The sequence below is a fragment of the Centruroides vittatus genome, unplaced genomic scaffold (assembly GCF_030686945.1).
Source record: "Centruroides vittatus isolate TY-2023 unplaced genomic scaffold, ASM3068694v2 scaffold_861, whole genome shotgun sequence".
NCBI lineage: Eukaryota > Metazoa > Arthropoda > Arachnida > Scorpiones > Buthidae > Centruroides > Centruroides vittatus.
The window spans coordinates 143566-165073 of record NW_027122718.1 but is presented as its reverse complement, the minus strand read 5'-3'; the positions used below and the strand labels follow the sequence as shown (position 1 = coordinate 165073).

The 21508-nt window shown below is 34.1% G+C and overlaps 2 protein-coding genes across 2 annotated transcripts in view; one reads left to right on the top strand and one right to left on the bottom strand.

Moving 5' to 3' along the window:
• Positions 1-5443, top strand: part of Polr1H (RNA polymerase I subunit RpI12) — an 18500-nt gene extending 13057 nt beyond the window's left edge. Inside the window, exons 3-4 of the mRNA XM_067288375.1 lie at positions 5146-5255; positions 5333-5443. Of these exons, the coding sequence (XP_067144476.1) occupies positions 5146-5255; positions 5333-5357 (135 nt within the window). The 3' untranslated portion in view covers positions 5358-5443. The remainder of the gene's footprint in view (positions 1-5145; positions 5256-5332) is intronic.
• On the bottom strand, positions 5380-21508 carry LOC136990035 (phytanoyl-CoA dioxygenase domain-containing protein 1-like). The gene is made up of 11 exons (XM_067288369.1): positions 21404-21508; positions 20428-20568; positions 20282-20357; positions 20176-20223; positions 20053-20108; positions 19721-19783; positions 19625-19646; positions 19426-19551; positions 19195-19308; positions 17515-17641; positions 5380-5591 (listed from the first exon to the last, which is right to left on the bottom strand). Exons 1-11 carry the CDS (start codon positions 21428-21430, stop codon positions 5537-5539), a joined length of 855 nt encoding a protein of 284 aa, XP_067144470.1. The 5' UTR covers positions 21431-21508; the 3' UTR covers positions 5380-5536.

The following is a 21508-nucleotide window of genomic DNA, read 5'->3' as shown; positions in this document are numbered from 1 at the left end:
ATTGAAAGAGTGAACTTTTTTATAAAATTCAGGAATGGAATGTTCTCCACAATAAGTTTTCGAAGATTTTCTGCTTTGAAAACCAATGAATTCTAGCTGGTATTCAGTTGCTGTTTCCATATAATTAAATGAAAATGGATCACTAAACAATTTTAATTCAGTTTTTATTTTCTGAAGTCAGAAAATCTTGTTTTTAAATTTTTTAACAAAACTTCAAACTTCACATAATTTACTATGTTTTTCAAATTTCACAAGAAATTCTTCTTTTCTTTTTAATAAATTCTGAAAATTCACAATTTTACATGGCAATTTTACTATGACAAATAAGACAAATGATATTATTACATGTTTCAATTACGAAATATTTTTCTGGCCAAAAGATAATGACCTCATCACCATAGCTGAAAGCTCCATTGGTAGTCTTGCTGAATAATTCCTGGCATCATTCATCTGATGAAGCATCAAATCAAAACTCTACAAACCATTCAGAACCAATATCTCAAGCTTTGTCTTGGCCTACCCTACTCCACCAACAAAATCACCATCCTTCACACTGCTAACAAACCCTACATCAATGTCAGGTTCCACCATCACATCATCAAACAGTTCAGCACATACTCTAAGAAAAATAACTTTGACCCACTTTTTAGTGGGATATTACACTTCATCCACTCTGACGCAGGCATCTCTCATAAAAATCCCTCTAATCCAAACAGCTCATGCCTGGATTCATCACAATATTACTCAAGATAGCTGCATCTAGTACAACATCCACTCCAAGACATCAAGAATCCTCTCATCTGTACAGTCTATCTTTCCAACAGCCCTGAGATTCTACAGGCCAATTTCAACAATTGGATTCAACAACAGAAATGTGAAGTGCTTATACCTACTGATGGCTCCAAGAATAATGAGTCTATCTTCTCGGCTTACATCAATATAACGAATAACATCTCTGCTCATTACACCCTCCACCCTGATATGAGCGTCTTCATGGTCGAGGGCTATGCTATCCTTCAAGTTACCTCCCATGTGGTTAATCTTAATAAACTGACCATCATCTGTGCAGATGGCAAGTCTATCTTGGAAAGCACAAACTCTCTGAACAAAACCCCCTCATACTATCATTACTAACATCCTCGCCGCCTTCTCCTCTAATCAAAGCCATACCCTCAGTATCTTCTACACTTGGACTTCCAGGCATGCAGGTATCTCCATCAACAAAAAAGCAGACAAACTTACCAAGAGCAATCCCATCTCCACCATCAATACAGATGTCAGCTCCCCAGAAGACTTCCTCTCCATCAGCAAATATGAAATAAAAGAAAAAATGAACCAGCTCTGGATAGCATATCCCAAAAGGGAAGCCTATCCATGGCTGGAAAATGTATCCAACCCCAGTTACAAAGATCAGAACAAGTATACCTCCATTCTCATTAACAAAGCTCGCACCAACTGTCTTTTCACCAACCATTTCCTGCACAAACAGAATCTTTCCAGTCAAGACAAATGTCCCCACTGCTCCTCCAAATCTGATACCTCCCTACACAGAGTGGATGAATGTGTCATCTTTCAGGGGATCAGAAATCTACTTTTTGACAACTTCGAACTCTCAAGACAACGGCATCAATAAGATTAGTGTGACTGCCTTGTGAACATTAAAAATAAAACAAGTTTAGGTGTATTAAAATCCTTCTTCAACAAATACAGTAGAGCATCGTTTATCCGAAAACCAGTCAACCGAAATGTCGGTTAACCAAAAGTGTTCCAGTCAGCAAATTTAAATTTTCGCTAGTGCTGTGGCGCTGCAATCTTTGACTACGTCTTCGGCTACTCCATTTGGCTATAGCTTGAGCTGCTATATTTTTTTTGTTGGTATGTATGTTTTAGCTGGCAGCACTGGCATTTTTATGTAGTGTTTTTCTGAGGATTGTGTGTCGGGACGTGTGTCGTGCTTAATTGAAATCCATTTTCGTTGGGGACGTTAATTTTGGATCCGTGAATTTTTTACTTGTAACAGATCGTTCTGTAGTTGTTTTAATGTTCACAATGGCGACTAAATGCAAACACGTTGTTCTCAGCGTTTCCAATAAATAATAGATTAGTTGAAGTGTGGTGCTAGTGGATCAAGCTTAGCTCGGAAATATGGAGTTGGAAATGCCACAATATCGGACATTAAAAAGAACAGCAACGCCATTGAAAAATTTGCAAGTGTACTTGACAGTGAAGGCGGAAGCTTGCACAGAAAAACGATGAGAATGGCAGACAACCAGGATTTGGACACTGCGGTTTACACATGTTTCTTGCAGGTATATAGCCTAGGACAACCAATAACTGGGCCTTTGATTTGCAAAAAAGCTCTTGAAATGAACAAGAAACTAGGGGGTAATGTTGATTTTAAAGCAACTACCAGCTGGCTTAAGCATTTCAAATCTAGGCATGGAATTAGGGAATTGGACATCCAGGGCAAAAAAACTGTGTGCTGAACGTTTGAAAGAGTCTTTTAAGAACATGGTTGATAAGGAGGACTACAAAAAACCAATGTCTACAATGCAGACGAAACTGGCTTGTATTGGAAAAGATGCCAACAAAAACCCTAGTTTCTAAGAATGAAATGTCAGCACCTGGTTTTAAGGTAAGCAAATTACGCATCACTGTTATGGTATGTGGAAATGTTACCGGAATGCACAGGCTGCCTTTGCTAATCGTAGAAAAATCTAAAAATCCGCAGTGCTTTAAAGGAATAAAAAAATTGCTGGTGACCTACAAAAATCAAAAGAATTCATGGATGGATACAAGCATTTTTATAGAATGGTATGACACTGTATTTATCCCTGAAGTCAAAAGGCATCAGCTTAAAACTGGAAATTCTGGAAATGTTTTGTTGTTGATTGAGGAATGACTTGGGGCGTTATCAAACATTTCACTGGAAAGAGAAAATGGAAAGTTTAAAGTTGTTTACTTGCTCCCAATGTTACTTGAATCCTCCAACCAATGGACCAAGGGGTCGTTGAAAGCTTCAAACGATATTACAGGAAGGCATTGCTGGGTATGGTTATAATCGGGGAAAAATGTAAAAAAACATTTCAGTAAGTGTACGCTGAAATTAACTTAAAGGATGCTATGTACTGTACTGTACATGGCAGCAGAAGCTTGGGCTACTGTCAAGGACACTACATTAGCAACAGCTTGGAATAAGCTCCTACCATCAGATGAGTCTATCACTGTACCTGAAGAGCCAATTTGTATCATAACTGTTTGACCTGATTAAAGAATGCTCTGGATTTGAAGAATGAGACAAGGAAATCATTCAAGACTGGCTCAAGTGTGATGTCAATGACCCTGGCTATCAAATATTGTCAGACGATGAAATCATTTCCAGTGTCATTGACAACCAAGACTCTTGCAATGATTAGGAAGAGCCTAACAACGCTGACCGTGCTGAAAAAGGACCATCCAGTGAGGAAGCTTTTCATTGCCTTGAGACAGCTTTGAAATGGTTAGAACAGCAAGAAGAATGTAATGCTATCCAATTGCTGTCTTTAAGACGTGTACATGATTTAGTGGCAAAAAAGCGACTCTCAGCTGCTAAGCAAAAGACAATTTTGGACTTTTTTTTCTTAAACTGTAGGCCTACTTTGTATGTAACTCATTTCTACATTCAAGCGTTTTTAATATTAGATTAACTTCCAAAATATTTTTTGTTTTTCAATATATTTTGTTTGTACAAAATAAAGAAATAATTTTTAACGATACAATAGCCACAATTATTATTTTAAAAAATTTATGTTAGGCTTAACATCGATGAAAATTCAATGCGAAGCGACATGCAGCGGAGAAAAATTTCAACATCGGATAGATTAAAATATTTTTTCGTACATAATCGGTTATCCGAACAACCCCAGTCCCCAATTGATTCGGATAAACGATGCTCTACCGTACTCAAAACACTATCGTTATTAGGGAGCATCACCATTCCATCTATCATCTAATAAACAGCGTCAACAACAAGTCTATAGTCATCACTATCGTGTATACTTCAGTCCGTCATCATTAGGGAGCGCCGCTGTTCCATCTGCTAAACTGTCGGGGTGATATAGCCGTGTAGCTTCTGCCCAACTGTAACCCATAACCTGTATTAAAACTAACTTCCAAAATATAATTTTTTTTCTGTTTTTACATTTATTAATATATTTATTTTGTTTGTGCAAAATAAAAAAAAAAAAACAATTTTGGACGATACAATAACCACGATTATTATTTTCAAAAATGGGAAGATTTTGTTAGGCACGGACAAAAAAATTTCTCTCCGTTGCAACACGCAATTTTGACATCGGATAGGTTAATTTTATTGGAAATGCCTCGTGGACGACCTCGTGGTCGTGGCCGGCGAAGTTTGAACGATCAGCCTCAAAACCAGCAATACCAAAGAAAATTGGAGAACGAGAACGAGACCCGCCACGAGCATCGAAACGATCCCGCTTAGTAGCGAGTCTCCGAGACATAGTCTCGTCTCAAAAATGGCCTTGCCGTTTTACTTGTTCTAATTAATTTCTCCCAACATTATATTTATCCTAAGGTTAAAATGAAAGCTAAAAGCCAATAAACTGAATATTACTAAATACTACAGTCAAGCTTGGTCTAACATCCATTTGATCACGTCTGAAGTTGACACAAAATTGAATGTGATGCTAAATTGAATTAGTTCAAACAAGAAGAATTATATATAGTAATGAGTTCTACAGACAACTTTCAATTTGAGTTTGAAAATTGTGACTTTGTAATAATAAAAATGTTTGCATTGCGAATAATGTCGATAATTCGCAGACACCGAAAAATATATAATATTTATGGGATAGATATACCCACAATTATTCATTGATGCTTTACAAGTGCAATATGTCTAGATTTGTCTGTGTTATTAAACAATTAAATTGAAGATTGATTTCCAGCATTGGAAAGATTAGAATTAAATTATGAAGACTGGAGGCTACACAATTTTAATTTTCACTAAAAAAATAAAAATGTCAATATTATTTTTCAATTTTGTTATGTAAATTCTAGTTTAAAAATTTTAAGATTTTGAGTTATCTAGTTGCTAAAAATTATCACAAATTTCCTATTATTAATGTGAATTTTATATAGGTTGATCGGAAATGTTCAAAATGTGGGCACGAAGGAATGACTTATGCAACTTTACAAACGAGATCTGCAGACGAAGGACAAACTGTATTTTATTCTTGTCCAAATTGCAAGTAAGTTTTTAATGTTTATGAATTTATTATTAGTTTAAATTAATTCTATACATAAGCTGTTGTTAAAATTTTTTCAGATTTCAAGAGACAGAAAATTCATGATCAAACTAATACAATCTGTTGATTTTGCAAACAAAATTTATTTATTGTAATTTATATGTTTTTTAATAAAACAGTTTCAAATTTGATTTTTTAGAAATTTTATATAATGCAAACTTTTACATTAATATTTGTAAATAAATGATGTAACATTCTGATTAAACAGGAACATCTTAATCAATTTAAACATTTGTTTTGTATAGTGATGGAAATGCTAAATTGTTTGTAGGTTGTAACCTGAAAAAATTAAAAAACATTATTATAATACTTTGAAAGCTTACATAAATTACAATATAATAATTTATTAATAAATTATGTTTCAAATATAATATAATTGATGGATTAATGGAAACCTGATACTTATAAAAAAAATTGGAAATACTGGAGGAATTATGATTATTTTTAACCAAATAAAAAATATTTAGGTATTGTTGCTTTATATTACTGATATTTAGTATCTGTTTAATTTGAATTACTTTTTTATAAAATAAAAAGAAAATAAATTACAAATATAAACATCCAAATAACCTGATTTTTGATTAAAGCCAAACAACCTGCTGGATTATATTGGGCTATAATATGGCTACTATTATTAATTGAATCTTAAGTAATTTTGCCGAAAGGTAGGCATTGGGCACTATCGCTTGATAAATTTAATAAACATAAATAAAGTAGCTGTTACCCGCGACTTCGCCTGCGTGGATTTTGCAAGAAAATTCCATTTATATTCAGTATTTCAACAACCATAGTAATTGTTATACAGGGTGGGCCAACGAAAACAAAACGGCAGAGTTTTTGGATAGTCTGATTTGTATTTAAGCAAATCGCTCGGACGGGTCGATTTTATTCTCGAGGGGGACATTTCGGAAATCGTGCAAGGAAAAAGAAAATTTATCATAAAATTAAGGCCATAATGTGTTATCTGTTAACTCTACCGTTTCGTTTTTGTTGGCCCACCCTGTATAACACCTACCGCTGAGAATCAAACGAACTACTTTCAGTTTGATCAATTTTCTGGAATGTTTACAATCATTCTATAATTGAACCAATATGCAATAACATATTCGAATTTAAAATGGTTCAAACATTTCACTAAAAATTTGAAATATATATAAATTTTTATAACAACGTCTGAAATGTTATCAATTTAATACACCTAAGTACTCAATGAAGACTAAATGTAGTTGAAAACAAAAAATCGCATCTAAAATAGTACAGTAGAAGCTGTTCTTCGGGTTAATGCTCTCCCTCTCCCCCCGCAGGGGAATTTCGAAAAATCCCTTCTTAGTGTGCATTCCGTGACGTACCCTAACTGTGTACCAAATTTCACCTCTAGGTTCAGCGGTTTGCTCTTGGTGATGATGAATGAGTCAGTCAGTCAGGACAAGTAATTTTATATATTTAGATTATAAATAACTTTTTAAATTAAATGCTAATTATTAAATTTATCAAGAGATGGCACCTCTAGGCAAAATGACTTAAGATTTATATGCATTTAAAATTGCAATATATGCATGTAAAAATGTCAGATATATGCACTGCTATATGCAAATTAAATTACATGAAATATTCATTATGTATTATAAAAAGGCAGTAATATAAACTAAAATTTGTAAGTTGAAATACATACTTTACTTCTGTCTGTGATCAACTCTTACTAATATTTATTATGTCACACATTTTAAGTGAGAGGGAATAAACATGATGGTAGAAGACATTATAATTTTCAAATTCCTTATCACAAAATATATTAGCTCACTTCCTAAATGAAATATTATTCTATCATGTCAATTACAAATAAAATTACAAGTCCAATAAAATTTTATAATTTTGTATGATAACTAAGCAATCATTATTGATTTCTACGTATGAAACTATTTACAAGATACTTGGGGATGACTGGGTTAACATAGTTTCCCTTGTCCTATAGTTATGTCACTGGTCTAAAGTAGTCATACATGTTTACTTTCCTGGCTCTGTTATATATAACAGAGGAAAAGTATAGTGATCAGTCAAAAAAATGACCACCCCAAGATTTTTAAATTTTTGGACTCAGGACCTTGAAATGTTGAGAAATGCAAAACCAAAAAAAAAAAAAAAAAAAATTGGGAGTTTTTTGTATGTATGGATATTAGTGTGGGGGGCACAATTTTGTTTACCGTCTTTGAAACTTAATAACTGCTGTGCTTTTTGTCGAAAATTTCTGAAATTTTGCAAGGATGTTGTGTATTGTGGGAATCGACGCTATTAAAGTTTGGTAAGTAAAGGTTGGGGTGGGGAGATAGAGGGGGTTGTGATATCCAATAGACGTCAGACTTAATGGATTTTACTTATTAGCACTTACGATTGTTTTTAAACCTGTCCCTACCCTCAAAATTGAGCTTTTTGCCATTTTATAATAATTAAAAAAGTTTTTAAATAAAATATCACAACAGATGTTGCGGGAAAAGTTAGGCAACTCTACTGGATTTTGTTTATTTCCCTGTACAAATGATGAGCGATGAATAAGTGTTCTTATTAGGTTATTAACTACATTAATTACAGATTTAGTATTGAAGTTAGTGGTAATGTTTCATTTTCAACTGATGATATAATTTCTACTAAAGTTAGTTTTAGTGTAACTAGGATTTACCAGCGATCAATTACTGTTTTGGCCAGTTTTGAGACTTCATGTTTCACTGATATAAGGACATATCAATGGTGCTGAGACACTCGAAACTGCTTTTTTAGCAGAAAATGATTTGTTACATACATTATGATAAAGAATTTTCAATCTGTTTTAATTTCTAGCATCCAAACTCCTGTAATTTCAGCATTAGGTTTTGCTGTTTTATCCATATTGTTGGTTGAACTGAACTTGATATGAAGGAATCTTTTCTATGCCTGCTCCATTTGTGGAAATTTGACTACTTTACTCAACAAAAATTATTTACATAATTTATTGAAAGATTTATAAATTAATAAGTATAACATTTACAATAATTTTAATCCAATTAATTTGAAAATTTGAAAAATGAGAGATTTCCATCTTCATTTATGAGACTTTAAAAGAATGCATGTTGGATGAAATTCAAATGTTTTAAATTTAAACCATATGAACTGTAATTGGATGGAAGAATGAAATTTCTCACACGTACTGTATGTTAAACTATCTTCTTACCAAATAACTGGAATGAATCACATACAATCAAGAACCTTCAAACTCCAGTAACAAAATTTTTGTGAAAAACATTTTTGATCCTTTCAGATTGCCCATATTCAGAACCTGGAAGCCTTGGAAATTTACAAGGCCAGCCTGACTGGCAAATGTATTAACTCTAAAGAAAGCAACACCGTATCCTATGCGTGGAGGTACGTTTATGAAAACTGGGCAACGCTAGCATATATTAGTTTATCGGAGCCATTATTTACATCATAAAAAGTTATTGTATATGGATAGTTATGTGAAATCTGGAAGTTAAACCCCTACATTTCTAAATTATTTCACTCCTGATATACAACTGCTCAATCAACAAAATTCCATAACCAAAAAAATGTTGACCCTAGACTGGCAACTATCGTCCCCTATCTGTCAATAAGACATTATTCCCTCGCAGCCGGTAGATCGACTTGCACGATAATTTACGGTTAGCGTCCGAGCTCGTCGTTTGTTTTGAATCCCGGGAACACCTATGGCCCTAATTGCAATCCGTTGTCGATCACGTGACCGGTTTTCTCATCAAAAACCTATAAAAGACGCTTCCTTTCCCCCCTAAAGGGCTCTTCGATCGTCTCTCCAGTACGACGTGCACTGCGCCGTCGACCGAACTCAAAAAGTTTCTAAGTTTTTAAGTGCCAGTGTCCAGACTCCGACTCCATTCACCGGACTCCGTCTATTACGGAATTTATAGAGGTATGAACAAATATTTGTAAACTTTCTCTCTGCGGACCCCCTTTTGTATATGAGGGTAGAAGTGTAGTTTTGTTCGTTTTGATTTTAATAAATCTTGTTTTGTTATAAAATGGTGTCATTCTTGACTGTCGGCTTCGCCTTATCGTCGACCCCATCCTTCCTCCTCCTCCACTCGCGTAATGCGTAACGTGCCGTCAACGTAACAGCCATCCTTGACAAGTGAGTTGCCAGAAAGAAAGGTACGACTCCCTCTTACCTCCCCGGAATCTCTCAGTTATATTTTTTATTATTTTTTGTAGTGTCTACCATTCAAATTTTTAATATATGTTTGGTGTTCCATATTTTTAAAATAATTTTTCAAATATGTTCTACACATTCTGTTTTGGAATTTCATTGGTTAAAAACCTGAAGCTGATCTTGGGTAAGGTCGAAAACATTTGTTTTCATAAAAATTTTGTGCTACTTGAGTTTAAAGGTTTTTGATTGTGTATGTATTGTACACTCACAAAAGGTTTACTGCACAGTTAGCAGAAGCAGACTATAGATCATAATAAAAAAAAAATAGGACTTGAAATAATGCAGATGAGCTATAAAGTTTATAAAGCACTTATTTGGTCATGAAAATGATTAAATCTGCAAATTCTGCAGTAAAGATGATAAACACTTATTTTATATGCATTATTGGACAAAATTAATTTGATTTACTTGGCCCAAATTCACGTTTATATCGAGATTTCAATATCACAACATTTAAGGAATAAAAATGCATATGCATGCAAATCTGGCCTGTTTGAGTTTTGGAAAGATACTATTGCCATACAACCATAAACAAAACCTTAAAGTTTTCGTTAAAGTTATGTTACTGGTATTTAAAGGTTTTGATTTTGGTTGGATTAACTCCAATAATTTGAAAAGGAGATAGTTTCAATCTATTGCCATACAAATGGTGACAGTATTGTTTGAAATAAAAGCAGTATTGCAATCTGTGATTCCAGCTCCAAAAAGATATAAATATTTTTTAAAAATATTTATGTAAAAAGCTAAAATAAATGTTTATTTTGAAGTAGCCTAATAAATAATAGAACTGTAGACATTATTAATGAAAAATTTGTTGTCATAAGTTTTTCTTATGTAAACCATGTAACTGTAAGTAATATCAAAATTTTGTAAAAAATATCCCTTAGAATAATTTATAAATATAATTGTAACTTTTATGCATTTTAATTTATAGTACAACTGAAAAAGGCCAAAATGCATAATGTAAAAATAAGTATGTTATTGAATAAAACATCTTTTTAAAAGCAATAATTGTCCACTAAGGTCTCAATAGTAAGTGGTTAACAAATAAATTGAGATCATCCTGTAATCTCAACTACACTATTTTAGTGTTTATATTAATTATTAGAAAAAACACCCTTCATTGTTTCACAATAATAATTGTTATTAGTAACTATCACTTATTAAGAACGATTGTTAGTTGAAGCATTCTTTTTCCCTTAATTGGGATTACTGTTATATACCATCAGTGGGTAAAGTATAATTTGTGAGTTGTTAAATGGCTTTTGAATGCCAATAGTGTGGCCTATGCATAGTATCTAATTTCTTAAACATTTTAAATGAAAAGCTTAAATTATAATATAGGGTGAGTCAAAATTATGTGAACACTATTTAAGGGAAAGCATTTACTCAAAGTTTGCATTATACAGAGTCTCAACCTGACCACCAGCACGATTAATGCACTCAAACCAACGTTCAACAGTACAATTTAGTGCCAGAGCACACATTTCTGGGGAAATGTTGGATATTGCACCTATTATTCTGTCTTCGAGGTCTTTGACGTCTTTCACTTTTGTACCATACATGCGCTCCTTTATCATACCCCATAACCAGTCACAGGGTGTGAGATCCGGAGATTGGGGAGGCCATAACAATGGTCCATCGTGACCAATCCAACGCTTTGGGAACGTTCGATCAAGATAAAACGAAACAAAATTAAGATGTTTCATTAATAATATTTAATTAAAAATTAAGATTGTTTACATAATTTTGACTCACCCTGTATTATATTAGTAGAAAGGTTAGTATCATTAGATCACAAAACAAATTCCATAAAGTAAATAAACCTAATAACCTAATCTGACTAGCAATGTTATATTTTAGTTGTCAATGCTATAGTGCAATGCTACATTATATACAGTACATTATTCATTTGCATTTTTATATATATACTAGCAGGTAGGCCCGGCGTTGCTCGGGCAAAAGTAACGATAGCGAAGATTAAGATTATTACGTTATAGTCAACCTTACCCGTTTTCACAGAATGCAAGAATTGGATCCCCGTTTCCAAACTAATTAGAGAATTTTTAGATGGGTCTAAAAACATGTTCGATTTCCCACAAAAATGAAAAAAAACCGCATCTGCGTCTTGCGCGTCGCTTTCTCTTAACAATTTTATTGTTACGTAACACTTCCATTCTCGATGGAAGTGTTAAGACTTAATCCTGTCCCTCTCCCCGTGGGGAGGTATTTCGAAAAATCCCTTCTTAGTGTGCATTCTCGTGACGTACCCTAACTGTGTACCAAATTTCAACTTTCAACCCCTGACCGTTTTGGCTCTGCGCTGATTATTATTATGTTGGGTTAAGTGAGATATACTCGGTTAACACCGGTGGCTGTGTACTATGCCGGACCAAAGTCAAGGCATAGTAACCAAAACAAAAATTAAAGAAGTGTATCAGTGTGTGCGTCTGTATTTAGGAACTTTCTCACAATATGACATGTATTCAATATAGTGGCCTTCTGTAGTGTGATGTATGTGTTTCTATTCAATTGTAATGTGCCCAGGCTTTTGTGTAGTGTGTGTGGTATGACACCTGTAGAGGAGAGAACAACAGGTACAATAAGCACTCTATCCATCCTCCACAGATGCCTTATTTCCTGGGCAAGTTCTGTGTACTTGCTAATATTTTCAGTGCATGCGTTTTGAAAAAGTGAGTGTTTGGAATGGATATGTCTATAATGTATGTGATTTTATTGTGTTTGTCAATGAGTGTGATGTCTGGTCTGTTGTGGTAAATTGTTTTATCTGTGATTATGGCTCTGTCGTAGTACATTTTGTGCGTGTTGTTTTCCAATACTGTCTGTGGAATGTATTCGTAGTATGGTTCGTGGATGTCTACTAATTTGTGTTTCTTTGCAAGCTCTTGGTGTATTATATTTGCTACTTGATTATGTCTGTGTAAATAATCTGTCTGTGCCAAGAGCTTGCAACCAGAGGTGATGTGTTGTATAGTTTCTGGCATGATGTGACATTTTTCTGCATGTGTCATTTGTGAGTGTTGTATCTTTGAGTATGTGTTTTCTGTAGTTTTTAGTATTTATGACCTGATCCTGTATGGCGATCATGAATCCTTCCGTCTCCCCAAAGAGGAATCCCCGAGCTAACCAGCTGTTTGACGCAGTTTTGTCAACAAAATCCTGGGCCAGATCATAAGGATGCTTGCCATGGAGTGCCTTTCGAGCCCACGATTGCTTAATGGTGTCTATGCTTTTTATATGTTGTGTTGTGTCCATATGATGTGAGTGTAAGTTTACTGGTGTGTTATTCGAGTCTGCTAGAGTTACTGCTTTATGTAATTGTGATGTTTCTTGTTTTTTATAGAAAAACTCTCGCAGTGACTGTATTTGTTTGTAGTGAAGGTTAACTATGTCAATCAGGCCACGTCCGCCATCTTTACGTGGAAGGGTTAATCTTTCTGTGGCAGATTTAGGATGATGTTGTTTATGCTTAGTAAGTGTTGTTCTTGTTTTCCTTTTGAGTTGCTCAAGATCTGTGTGAGTCCAATGTATAACTCCAAAAGAATAAGGGAGTACTGGAATGACATATGTGTTTATTGCTTTAACTGTGTGTTTTGCATTTAACTGTGTTCTGAGAATAGCATTTAACCTACTTTGGTATTCTTTAATTAATCTTTGCTTTATTTGTGTATGTTCTGTTAGTTTGGCTTGTTGGAATCCTAAATACTTATAGAACTCGCCCTCTTCCATGGATTCAATAACGTCTCCATTTCCAAGTGCAAAATCTTCTTTCTTCAGGATTCCTTTTTCTATGTGAAGTGTTTTGCATTTATCTAGGCCAAATTCCATTTGTATGTCCTTGGTGTATGAATGTGTGATTTGTAGGAGTTGATGAAGTTGTTTTTGTGTGGATGCATAAAGTTTTATGTCATCCATGTACATGAGATGTGACAGTGTATACTGTGTTGTTTTTTCATGCCTGATATTGTAACCATATTGCGTGTTGTTTAACATGTTGGATAATGGGTTCAAGGCTAGGCAGAACCAGAGAGGACTCAAGGAATCTCCTTGAAAAATTCCTCGCCTAATAAAAATTTGGTTTGTTTGTATGGAAGTGTTACTAACCCTGAGATGTAGTGTTGTTCTCCAGTGCTGCATAGTGTTTTGAAAGAATGCAATGAGTGATGGATGTATTTTGTACATGTGTAGAATATGTAGCAGCCAACTGTGTGGAACACTGTCGAATGCTTTTCTGTAGTCTATATATGCCATGTGTATGTTTCTGTGTTGTTTGTGTGCTTGCCGTAGAATGACTGAATCTATGAGTAACTGTTCTTTGCATCCCTTGTGATTTCTACGGCAACCTTTTTGTTGTTCTGTTAGAATGTCGTGTTCTTCAACATGTTTGTATATTTTGTTTGCAATACAGGATGTCAATAATTTGTAGAGTGTTGGAAGACATGTAATTGGTCTGTATTGTGTGGGGTCTGTGGTATTGTTGTTTTTAGGTTTCATGTAGGTGATGCCCTGAGTAAGAAAATTTGGCATGTCTTGTGGATTGATGATGATGTGTGTTAGGTGTTTAGCTAGTTCCTGGTGCAGTGATGTGAACTTTTTGTACCAGAAATTGTGAATGTTGTCTACACCAGGTATCTTCCAGTTGTGTGTTCTGTTAACAGTGTATTGGAAATCACGTATGCTTATTTCAACACAGGGCATAGTTGGTATGTTGTGTAAGTTTTTGTTCTCCTCCTCAATCCAGCCTGCTTCAGCATTGTGCGTGACAGCACTGGACCAAAGAGAAGACCAATATGTTGCGAGTTCTTCTTCTGTTGGTGTGCCACTGTGCTGTGTATCAGTGTTTGCTTTGTTATTAATTTGTCTGTAAAAGAGTTTTTCATTGTTTGTAAATAATTTATTTTGTTGTTTTCGTAGTGTACATGTTTTGTATCGTTTGAGTCTACGTGCTTTGGCAGCAAGTTTTTGTTTTAGTGTATCAATGTATTCTGTAATGCGTGTGTTGTGATGTTCATGTTTTGTGTGTGTTTTTATTTTCTTGAAAATGTTTTTGAGCTGTTTCCTTAATTTGGGTGTTATGTTGTTTTTAGTGTATTGTGTCAGCCTATACTTTGCAGTTTACATTGACTGTGTTCAGCAGAGTCAACAGTTGTAACTGAGCAAAGGTATTTCAATCAGTAGCTGTTACATAGTTGATCTGCTGAACAATGAGTGATGTATGCATTGGAATAGGAAGCAGTCATTGTTAGTCAGTTGCAGCTAATGATAGGTAGCGTAAGTGAAAGATGCTACTAAATGTGAAATCAAAACACCAAACATGTTCCGAAACAGCACTACCGTAGAGGACGTTCAGCAGAAAAGTATTCAATGGTTCCAGAACTGTTGAATCTGCTGGACACAGTCATTGTTTATACTATGCATATGCAGTTGCTTTTCTTTTTCCAGCTTCTATTTTTGACATTTATCTCTGAAATATTTTACTTGATCCATTCTAGTAATAAAACGTAATAATTAATTGATATAATATTTAAAAGATGTTCTTAAAAAAATTAGTTTCATCAACCAGTATATATACAGTATATGTATTGGTTGATCAATATATATAAACAATCAATACTCTAAAGTTAATCTGATTATAAACTTCATATCACTAGTTTTCATATATGAAAGTTTCTTATAGTATATTTACAAATTTGAAAACCCAAATGCATTGTTTTGTAATATGTATGCAAAACTATATTAAAACTAGTCATAGAATTTTGTAACTTTAAATTATAGTATGTTTCAGCCATTATCAGACTGTACAAAAGTGATGTAAATAGGTTATAATCAATTTACATCTTAATTATATTTTCTTGAACAACAGTTTACCTAGAAAACTGTCATTGTTAGTTTATTTCCAAATGTCAACATCTAAAACTCGATAGTTATATATTAAAGTCAAATGATTGCCCAGTTATATTGGGCTATATTGCTGCTTTGTCAATTGCTGTCTAATGTCTAATTGCTGTCTAATGTCATTTATTTGTGTTTCTATTCTTCTCTGCCAGGCAGGCTTGTGATAGAATTGTGTTTTCTGTGTATTTGTCTGTGATTGTACTTTCAGTCCATGGTGTGTCACTACTGTGACTGCCCCAGCATAAACTAATGTATGAATGTCTGCGAGTGTAGAAATTGAATGAATGTAGTGTGGTAGTAAGCGAGTGTTTACATAATTTAGTGTTTTTCCTACTTCCTTCAACGTGTTGATTTTTGGTATTCGTGGTCTTTGTGTGGGATCCGTGCCTGTATATTTAGTGAGTGTTTCCTGAAATATAAGTGAGAGCGTATTAACTAAATCCATGTCTATGTTATCAGTGATGGATGAGGAAGTGTCTGTAGTATCATTAGTGCTAATTGTTGTATGTGCTATTATCAATGCTTGTTACTGGATTATCCTGACAGGTTACATGATCTTCATTAATGTTAGATGTTTCTGTCTGTCGATGTATTTGATCAGCAACCTGTTGTTGATAAGTTCAAGTGTTGTTTGTGGAATAAGGTTGTTGTGTATAATTGTTCTTTTTTGATCAACAACCCTTTGTTCGGTGACAGTGAGATGAGGATACTGTTGTGTGAATCTATGGTGTAGTTGTTGTCTGTATGCTGTCATGTTTGTTTCGAGTTTTGTGATCGTGTAGTAAGTACGGATGATAAACTCGTTCATTTCTACCGTCCATTTCATCCGTTGGCGTGGTTTTCCAGCCTTTGTGGTCTGTGGATGCATTGCCACAGAAACACCAAGGCTGGGTTGGTTCCTCACATCTGTCGAGGGCATTGCAGTAGCCATGCTTGGGCCGGTGCTGCTTTCGCCACCGGTAACCAGGGGAGACCGTGGCCTATTTTTCGAACGTGAGCCTCTGCCTAACCCACGAACGCGGACCTCGTTAACCCGGGCGACGTCCGAGCCGGTATCACATTTGGATCTGGTTACTACCATAATACGTATCTCCACAGAATGTGGGTGTGTGGTCACTCTTAGCTTCATTTCTCCCCATAGACCTTACTGGCATGGGTGTCCCTACCAGGAGCTTGTGCTCCAGCCTGCATTGCCCTATGGATCAGTAAAATTACTGGGCTCTCCCACCACGACCAGGTGGTGACCACGGGAGAGTTATTATTATTATTATTATTATTATTATTATTATCAATTCGTCTCGATTATATATATAGATATATATAAATGCAAATGAATAATAGCATTGACAACTAAATTATAACATTGCTAGTCAGATTAGGTTATTAGGTTTGTTTACTTTATGGAATTTGTTTTGTGATCTAACGATACTAACCTTTCTACTAATATAATACTTATCATTTTTCAAGGATATAATACAGGGTGAGTCAAAATTATGTGACAAAATTATATTAATATATATATATATATATATTGAGTCAACTAATGATTGAGTCAACTTGCTATATCAACTAATTGAGTGTGCATGTTCAATGCATTTTTATCTGGATATCACTTTTCTATACAATAATTGTTTGCAAAGAATAATTTTTTAAAGAGGATAGTCTGGTGTTAGTATGTTTATTAATCTGGAGTAAAAGCTATTCAGTCAGTTACTTATGTTATATTAATTGCCAGTTGACCTGGAGGCAGGATTGTGCACCAGATTTTTAAGAGAAGCTTAAAAATTATAATGTGGTTTTTTAAATTTTATAATATAGGTATATAGGGTAACACAATACAGTAGACTAAGCAGGAACTGAATGGATACTAAATAAATATAAATTATATACAATGTAATTTTTTTAAATCGTTTCCAAGTGGGAGGGATTAAACCCTGCCTTAGGAATATTTGATTGTCTGAAACATTCTAATAATTTGCAAAATAATGAATAAAACTGAAACATTTATTACAGCATGTTTTAGAAATAATTATAAATTTAAGATGTAATACATACCAATTATCTTTGCTATAAATTGTGTTATGATTTTCAATTATATGGAAAGTATAGGCCGGTCGAGGTTTCGACGACAAATTTTTTTCACTTTTATGAATAACTTTTCCGTGTATTAAAACACAGGATCCTATAAATAATTATTAAATCTTCCAGTTAAACTACATATACCGTATTTTAAGTTTATATATATATATATAATATATAAACATAACATACAAATAACACCTTATCCTTGCCGAAAAAATATTTATTTCGAAAACAAACGTTTCGAACTTTTCGGCCCGATTTACGGGCCGTCGTCGGGTTCTGGGCGAAATTGGAACTAAAGCATTCCAAAAAGAATACAAAATTCAAAAATTAAATAATTAACGGAATAATATAAAATATAAAATAAAATTCAACAAAAATTAAAAATAATCACGGGAAGAAGACGATGATAAGTATATAAGAATTAATATAACATCTCTAGTAAAATTACTAATTTAATTGGTCAGAGTTCTTAGTAGATTTTTTAATCATAAACTTGCATGCAGAGGGAAGACTTTCTTCGTCCCTCGCATTCAAACATCCTTCGTGTAGTTTACTCCTATAAATCTGAATTTTTTCCGCCGTCGTCGCCAAAGATGGGGAATATGTAGGTTTTACCACGGCTGCATCGTTCCATTTGACTACGAGTCTTGTGTTTGTGCCATTTGGGACAGAATTGTTGCATTGGATCCTTTTCTGATATTATATTTATGTTTGAGTCTAAGTCCGAAAGTTCTGGTGGTTATTCCGATATAATCTTTTTTAATATCCGATTGGGTATTCTCGTGTGGAATTCTATAAACTCCCGCTCTTTCTTCCGACCTTACGCTATCTCTGTCGTTTCCGAGGATTTTATATAAATTCGGGGCCCTTTTTATAAGCATTCCGGAACATTTCTTGTCCGCAACTTCGTAACGTTATTCGTATTATTCGTTATTCATTATCAATATAATATATCTAATTTTATTAGAGATGTTATATTAATTCTTATATACTTATTTCTATCTTGTTCCCGTGATTATTTTTAATTTTTTGTTGAATTTAATTTTCGAATGCTTTAGTTCCAATTTCGCCCGGAACCCGACGACGGCCCGTAAATCGGGCCGAAAACGTTTGTTTTCGAAATAAATATTTTTTCGGCAAGGATAAGGTGTTATTTGTACGTTACGTTTGGCGTTTTGCCGAGTACTTTCCGATATTGTTTATATATACATATATATGAAATTTTGAGAAAATATTTACTATAATACAAGAAGAAAACAACTTAAATAGTACTATATTTTCAGTCAGGTAGCTAAGTGGTTAAGGTAGCTGCCTACTGCTCTAGGGAATCGGGATCGAATTGGACAGGTCAAAACACTCCGGGGATTTTTGGTCCAGATACGTCAAGTCCCGTCGCCTCATTGCGGGCCGGCCAAACCCATAAGGGACTTGCCGAAACGTCCTCTTAGTATCGACGGGGCAAAAAGTTTTAAAAAATAGTACTATATCTTTGCGTCGTTATTTTCCACCTCGAAAAATATTTAGAATCTATACAATGCCATACGGAAAAATTAACTTTTTGAACAAGATTAAACTTCGGTTAATTAAAAATTTATAAAAGTTTTTCAATTATTAATGTATATTTTTAATACATAATTTAAAAATATAAACCTTTCGAGACTACGGCCGGAACAAATTCGTCTTCAGTGTAAATGGGTGCCGTCGAAGCGGAAATTAAAGAAGCACCGGTCGTAGAATTGCAAATATATCTCTGATACACTTCACCTATTAAAGAATCGCCTTTTTTAATATCTCGACGGTAAAACTAATGCCGGGATCTAAAACGGTCGTAATTTTATTCCGGTTTTGCCGAAATCCCATTAATTTATAAATTTAGCAAACCTTTATGAGATCCGGGTAGGAACCAAAGACATCCATTTTCTAAAGTAGTATCTTCTAATGGAAACCAAAGACCTAATAATTTAACTGGGTCGGTATATAAATAGGTAGCGTCCTGATGACATTCAACTAAAAGAAATTCAAAGATATATAATATAGTAGCATATAGTATTAAAATCGAATAAATTACAATTCTGTTTACCTTTGCCTCCTACTTTAGGATTCTTCAAATATAAAGTATTATTGCATTGTATTATAAATTCAATTTTGCAAAGTTAGTAAAATTAAGAAAATATACCTTGAATATATACATGCTCTGTACTACTAAAGGATCGATAAATCCAAAATTCCTAATTAAGTTCTAAAAAAGTAGTAATAATTGTTAAATTAACATGGTCATAGTTTAGATAAGATTCTCTTCAATCCTTAATTGTATTTAAAAGGTTTACGTAGGAACTATTTTACACACACGATACGTCCAAACTTAAAAAGGAACGACATTTGTAGACGAACGCGGTCGTCCCCGAGTTTCGGACACGCGTGAATTATTCGTTTCAACTTCGCAAGCCTTTCTTTAGTATAAAATAAACATTTTTATTATTTACACGAAATATATTTCGAAATATTTACTTTTACTTTTTGGCCGAAAGTAATTTTTTTGAAAACATCATTCCACCAGTGTAACGCTGAAAATATATTTTATAGTTAATCGCTGGAAATATTTTTATTACTCGAATATCTTAAATTTCGTACCGTGCCCAATTTTATTTAGAGAATCTTCTTTGGATACAGTAAATTCTCCTGAAAAATTGATTTATTTAGCAACATTATTTATTTACAACAGAGAAAATTTAATCACCTTTTTCGTTTATAGCATCTTCTTCGAAGAAATATCTAATTTTATCTCCGGAGGTTAAAAAATATTCCTCGCCTTTCTATAATAAAAATTAGTATTTTATACAGTTTTTCAAAATTATATAGACCCACCGAAACTATTTTGCAAACCTGATTTCTTCCAGAGATAAATACAGATTTGTCTTCCGACGGATTCATTTCGTTTATAAGTTTCGAACATTCCGATTTCAATAACTGAATTTCCTCGGAATTTAAAAATTCGGGAATAACTAAGTAACCATTTTCATTAAACTGAAAGAAAAATTAACCAGCAATTATTTATTGCCACGTTGCCACAATCTTGGGCTGCTCGTAGTTTTGAAACTGCAAAGTTTCAGAAACGCCAAAACAAATGTTGTTCGCGTATAGGAGCACGCTCTTATTTGCGCGAGAATACCGTATGTTTCTTTCGGTGGATTCGGCGGAATTTGCCGACGAGGGGAAGGAAGCCGAGCCGGATGCCGGGACAAAGATGGAGGACGAAGCAGTTTTTATTTTAAACGCTTTTATTTAACTCGCTACGTATCGCGACCTCGAATCTAGCCACTCGAATTTCGTTCGCTCGTAATTAAGGCAGAAGGATGAAACTAAATCCCGAGACAATGCATTTTGATGATATTTTAGATCTCTGGCAATCCCCCACTTCTCGAAAGCGGATAAACCTAACCGAGTGTTCGAGTAAATGCACCGTAGTAATTTATATGGTGGGATGAAACGCCCCACCCCAATCTCGGAAAACGACCGATAAAAGCATTTTGTTTTAATATGTTAAAATTTATTTATTTATGTCCGTCTTCGAGTTCTAAACTGCTTTTTTTAATGTAAATATAAATACACCGTGTTTTCTCCAATTTATTAAAACTGCTATTTATTTAAAATTCTGCAAGTACTCCTATTAAGTTTTGTAACAAAACTTAATTTTACAGTTACGAAACGAGAAAAATCGGTAGGATCGTAGAAGACGGTCAGACAAACATACTGAACGTACGTACTGTACGTATATTTTTATTTTACGAAATAAACACATTCGTGTATTAATATTGACGAATTAATTCGCGTTAGAGAAATAACTGAATGCTTCACCAACCTTTTCGATTTGTTCGGAAGTCGCCATCTTGCCCGACGTTTCGTCAGCATTTTAATCTTTGACCCGAACGAGACCTTGAACTCGTCGTCGTTCTAAGCCGATCGG

Excerpts from the sequence above, each read along its gene's own strand:
- LOC136990035 (XM_067288369.1), bottom strand. The coding sequence starts at position 21,430 with ATGGCGACTTCCGAACAAATCGAAAAG. Across the intron at positions 19,309-19,425 it reads CCTACCCGGATCTCATAAAG|GTGAAGTGTATCAGAGATAT; the intron begins GTTTGCTAAATT and ends ATTCTTTAATAG. Across the intron at positions 5,592-17,514 it reads ATTTATAGCAAAGATAATTG|GTTACAACCTACAAACAATT; the intron begins GTATGTATTACA and ends TAATTTTTTCAG.